The sequence below is a fragment of the Phaseolus vulgaris genome, chromosome 10 (assembly GCF_000499845.2).
Source record: "Phaseolus vulgaris cultivar G19833 chromosome 10, P. vulgaris v2.0, whole genome shotgun sequence".
Classification (NCBI taxonomy): domain Eukaryota; kingdom Viridiplantae; phylum Streptophyta; class Magnoliopsida; order Fabales; family Fabaceae; genus Phaseolus; species Phaseolus vulgaris.
The window spans coordinates 32,779,760-32,785,629 of NC_023750.2; the positions used below are offsets into that span (position 1 = coordinate 32,779,760).

Consider the following 5,870-nt stretch of genomic DNA (forward strand, 5'->3'; position numbering starts at 1 on the left):
GGAGGCGGGACCGCCAAAACGCCAGCCAATCGCTGGCAGGGCGTTCCCCGATACCTATGGGAAGGAAAGACCATAGAGGGAACGACCCCCCCCCCCCCCCCAAAGCACTCGACGTTTTAGACACCCGGGGACGATACGGCGCTACTGTAGCAGGCCTCTCCTTAGGCGTGGGCGCCGGGTGCTAAGGATCAAGGAAAGAACCATTTCGGTGTTAGAGATACCCTGTGGACGATACGACGTCACTAGGTGAGCCTCTCCATGGGCGTGAGGGTTGGCACGCGACCTTTCCCGGGCATACAAGGCCATCCAACGAAGTGAAAGAAACAGGCAAAACACAAATAAAATAACCAAAGCGCGCGAAGGCAAAGAATGAGAGTAAGAACGCACAGGCAGGATTCTATATCGTGAATGCACAAAAGCAACCATACGAACACCCAGATTTGTAACAAGAGTACGGATGGTTCAAAGAATTACAAGTTTTAACAGAGGAAGTCAAAAACGAAGGTAAAGTATAAAGGAATTAAGCTTGAAGGTAAAGGTGGCGGGTGAGAGACAGCGGTTCAGTCATCCAAGTCCATGGGCACGACCTTCCCGTCGACGACATGGTGTGTGGGGTCGCAGTTCGAAATATTGATGCCCGGGTTCTTGCAGGACGCCTGGGTCAGAGCCTCTTGGAAGCCCTCCTCAAACGCCCCCGCCATCTCCCCAGTCAGTTCTTGGACCTCCCCCTCTAGTTCCGTAATCCTGGAATCCTTGGATGTCAATTGCTTCTCCAGGAATTCTTTCTCCACGCGGAGCTTGCTAGCCTCGGCTTGGAGAAGGCTCAACGCGTCAACCTTCGCAGCCAAGGCGTCCTCTCTCTCACCTAGCTTCTGCCTCCAAGCAGCATCCAACTCATCAAGTTTTCTTCGCTGCACCTCGGATGTAAGAGCCGCCTCCTGGAGGCCAATGTTTTGGATTTGATAGGAGGTGAGCTGGGCTAGTTGAGCGGCATGCGCCTGTTCCAGTTCTCGCGCGTACGCCTCAGCTCTCTCCCTGCTCTCATGGGCCAGTTTTAGCAGAGATTGGGAAGCTTCCTCCTTGAGTCCCCAGTTTTGCTTCTCCTCCTTCAACGCCCCCACCTCTTGTCTCAGCTTGCGGAGAGCCTCCCTCCCTTTGATAGCATTTCGAGCCTGAGTGCGCCACTTGATTGCCACCGCCAGGAAGGCCCCCATATAATAAGGCATGCCTCCCCCTTTTTGAGGATCAGTCGGCGACATTCCTTCGGTGAAGCCCTGCGTCAACTCCCTATGAATGGAACGAGGAATCCGGGGTTTGCGCGAGGTCGAGCCAGGGACTGATACAGGAGGGGCGGAGCCCGAGGCTTCAGCTGCGTCACGATGCGGCAACGGCGAAGGCGGGGGAACCGAGTCAATCCTTTCCTCTCGCTCCTCGTGGGCTGGTGGAGGCGGCGGTGAGGTGGCACTAGGAGGATCGTCCCTGAGAGAGTTCCCATCGCCGGGGGGCGCGGCGGGTGAGGCAGTGAGACCCGTAGCCCTCCTCTTATGGGAAACCAGGGCAGTACCCGAGTCTTCGCTGTCAGAATCTACTATCAACACCCTTTTCCCTTTGTTAGGGCGCGCTGAGGCAGGGGTCGACGCCATGGCTAATGGAACTGCAGCAATGGGAGGAGGAGAAGCAGACGGTGGAGGAATCGGTAGGGAAGCGACGGTGGGCACGTCAGAGGCGACGACGTCCCCACCTTCTTTGGTAGATTTTGCCTTCTTCAAAAATTTGGCAAGAGCAAGCCATCTTGAGGAAGTCATCACTGAACCTGCAGCAGCGAAAAATAATAGAGTAAAGGTTGGTTCAGATGAAGCAGAAGGGAAATTCTATGGCCAAACACACGCAGATAACCACAACAGCTAATGCATCATAAACAATCAAGGGCAGATACCAAAGTAGGTAGAAAGCCCATGGGCGTTCAATTCGTTCGCGATGAGTTTGGCGGTATCGAAGACTACCCCCAGTCCCGCCAAGGCTTTGCACACATCCCGGTCGGAGGGGGTAAGCTCATCCAAAGCCAGGGCCTTCATGGTTATGGGCTTATCCGTCCAGTATAGGGGAAAGCCCTCTAGGATGGTAGGATCGCGCTTGGTCGCACGTACCTTGAAGAATTTCCCTTTCCATCCTTTGAACGAATTTTGGAAGAGCGTAAGGATGATGCGCCCGGCGATGCCAGAAAAGCTCATCCATAGGCTCTTTCCCTGTTTCTTTACCTCGAAAAAGTGAAGAAAAACGTCTACAGAAGAGGGGACACCTAAATAACCGCAGAGAATCTGGAACCCCCTCACGAAAGCCCAACTGTTGGGGTGGAGCTGGGCGGGAGCGGTGTTTATCTCTGTAAGCAGCTCTTTCTCGAAAGAAGTAAGGGGCAGACGCAGGCCCACTCTCTTGAGCACCATTTGATAAAGGAAGAAGAAGGAGCTTCCCCCAGTATCTCTTGAGTCCGCACAAACGGGCATCCCAGGTCGCACCCAGCATACCAGGACTTGGGAGTCGTGATTTTTATGAAAGGCGTTGAAATTATAAAGCGCAGGGTCCCCCCTGTGAGCCTCAACGTCCTCAACAGAGTTTAGGAGGGAGCATTCGTCGAGAAGATCGTCGGGAGCCCAGTCGTATTCGCCCTTATAATAAGACTTAGGGAGCGGGGGAGGCGCGACGGTCTTAGTTTTCGCCATCAATGCCAAAGCTGAAGGTCAAAAGAAAAAGAAAGGGTTCAGAGAAAAGGGGTTGGGAGAAGAAAAGGGGAAAAAATGGAAGAATCCTAGGAGCGCCCTACCCACACGAGAGCGAAGGGGAACGAGAGGAACAAAGAAGCATACAAACGATATCCAAAGAAATGCGGTAATATGGACAGTCCCAGGCAGTTCATACAGTGAAGAGAATCATCAAGGAGGGAAAAAACCGTACCTTTGGGGGCTGAAGGGCGTGGAGAGCGGAAGCACGAATGAACAGGGGTCGCGAGAGAAGGGATTCAGAGAAGATGAACAGTGAGAAAGGGCAGAGAAAGTGGATGTAACAGTAGTGGCAAGCGCGGGGTTTGGGTAACTTAAACGGTACGAGAAGCGCAAGGGACAACACATGATGACCGTGTGATGATGCCACGTGTTGCAGGATTAAGTGCTCAAGGGGAGCGCAAGAGGTTCTTAAAGATGACCGCACGATGAGCCACGTTGCACGCGATTAAGCGCAGCCTCAAAGGGCATTATTTTTCCCATTTCAGGGGATGTCCAATCAGCCATTAAGAATACCCCTGTGGTTCAGAAAGTGTCACGTCTGTAATTCGAAGAATTGTTGAGTCAGCAGAGAATGACACGTCATCAGGAGGGCACGTGGACAGCGTGGGCGAGGCTTTAGTCTTTGCGCTGAAGACAAGTCTTCGGCTTAAGACTGGGGGGCTTGTGTACCATCCCGTATCCGGGCGTTGACTAAGTCAAGGTCAAAGTCAACGGCTGGAGAGTCAAAGTCAACGCAAGGCGTCGCCTAGGTGGAGAGACGCCAAGTGCCAGCATCGCCAAGAGGAAGCGTCGCCAAGGCAAGGCGTCGCCTAGGTGAAGGCGTCGCCAAACCAGGGCGTCGCCAGATCAAACAGTGCTGAAACAAGGCAATCACAGTGTGGTTCCCCGATACCCATGGGTAGGAAAGACCATGGAGGGAGCGACGCCGTGGGAAGGCCTCAGGTCCCGATAGCACGGGGCAGCGATAAAGAGAAGGAAAAGGTGGCTTCAAGGCCATAGTGAAAGCATCAGTGTAGGGCAGCCTGACTCGTGAAGTACCCCTGCCGCCCCAGAGACGCCTTCGGGACAGATACGACCCAAGAGGAAGGTCACGCCCAGGGTAACCGGGTGCAGGGTACGAGAGGAAGGCAGATACGCTCTCAGAGTAGGTGACTAGATGATTGGGGGTATGAGTTGGCACCCAAAAAGTCACCCCTAGCGCAGTAGCACTCCCAAGCAGGAGGACTCACACGTAGAAACGTCCCCAGGTGGGCAGAAACGCCCCCAGATGGGGTCATGGCGTCGTGAGGCCCTCCACGTGTACGACAGCCATGTCAGAATAGAAACACTCTCTAGTCAGGTGCCAGGTAATTAAAGTCATTCAATACAGTTTCCGTTTCGAGCGTTCAGGTACTATGATGGCTCCCAAGCGTTTCAACGTCTTAAATGCGCTACGTTTTCTAATTAAACGCTTTAATGAGTGCGTTACGTTTGTGATTAAAAGAGCTTTAAGGCGCTTTAAATGCTTGGGAGGTTTAAATAGCGCGGGGAATGTTGGAAACGGGGTTGGAACTTTTGGCAAATTTACGAGAACTCTCTGGTTGCTTGCCCGTGCTTGAAGGTTACGTACCAGTGACTGGGGAATATCTTTGCCTGAAGGAGAGAACACACACACAATACACAGTTATTCTTTACCACCTTCAGAGTGCCATACGCGGTGCTCAGAGACGGAGGTGAACAGTTTTGGTGTTTCTTGCTGGCTGACTTGAGCGTCGGAGTGCAAACGGCTGCTAGGGCGCCTCTTTGTCCTCTTTTTTGCAGGATTTCACAGGTAACCAGTGGGAAGGAGACCCTAGCTGACGGTTGAGGTCGCGCACGAAGACGTCCCGGTCAACCGGACGGAACAACTTTGTAGTTGGACTTGGGGGTCTTGGGTGAGGAATCAGGCTCCGCGTTCGTGCGCGTCATGGTGTAAATAAATAGCTGGAGAAAGAAGAGAGGAAAAAGGGTTTAGCAAGTGTAGCCATGGCAGGAAGGGGAGTGACCCCAGGAAACATCACCCACGCGAGAAAACCCAGAGAAGGAAGGAGAAGCGGAAGAACGCAGTAATGCATGAACAACAACAGTCCTAGGCAGTTCAATAAATCATACAATGCGACGAAAGGGAAGGGTCGTGAGTGTTCGAAAATCATACCTTTGCTATTGAAGGGAAGATGGAAGAAGAGCACATGAAGGGGAGAACAGCAATCGCGGAGAAAAGGGGTTTGAAGACGACGAACGGTGCAGAAACGCAGAGGGGAAGAATGTAACAGTAGGGTGAGCGCGGGGTTTGGAGTAACTTAAACGTTATATTTCGTAACTCAAGAGGCGCTAACTAGGGGCCGTGAGATCGTACCACGTGTCAAAGGATCAATCGCCCCAGGGAAACGCAAGGGTCTCTAGAGGCTGGCCATGCGATGGGCCACGTGGCGCGCGATCAAGGGTAGCCCCAAAAGGTGTTATTATCACCATTTCAGAGGAGGTCCAATCAGTCAGTGAGAGCGCTCCTAGGGTTCAGAGAGCGTCACGTCAACAATTCGAGAATTTTTGAGTCAGCAGGGAATGACGCGTCATCAGGATGGCACGTGGACGGCGTGGGCGAGGCTTTAGTCTTTGCGCTGAAGACAAATCTTCGGCTTAAGACTGGGGGGCTTGTGTACCGTCCCGTATCCGGGCGTTGACTAAGTCAAAGTCAAAGTCAACGCAAGGTGTCGCCTAGGTGGAGAGACGCCAAGTGCCAACATCGCCAAGACAAGGCGTCGCCTAGGTGAAGGCGTCGCCCAACCAGGGCGTCGCCAGATCAAACAGTGCTAAAGCAGGGCAATCACCGTGTGGTTCCCCGATACCCATGGGTAGGAAAGACCATGGAGGGAGCGACGCCGTGGGAAGGCCTCAGGTCCCGATTGCTCGGGGGAGTGATAAAGAGAAGGAGAAGGTGGCTTCAAGGCCATAGTGATAGCATCAGTGTAGGGCAGCCTGACTCGCGAAGTACCCCTGCCGCCCCAGATTTCGCCTTCGGGACAGATACGACCCAAGAGGAAGGTCACGCCCAGGGTAACCGGGTGCGGGGTA

General features: G+C 53.4%; 1 protein-coding gene across 1 annotated transcript; it reads right to left on the bottom strand.

Moving 5' to 3' along the window:
• Window positions 1–560: 560 nt before the first annotated feature.
• LOC137817936 (uncharacterized) lies at window positions 561–1,805 on the bottom strand. The gene has a single exon (XM_068621160.1). It carries the CDS (start codon window positions 1,803–1,805, stop codon window positions 561–563), a length of 1,245 nt encoding a protein of 414 aa, XP_068477261.1.
• Window positions 1,806–5,870: the final 4,065 nt, after the last annotated feature.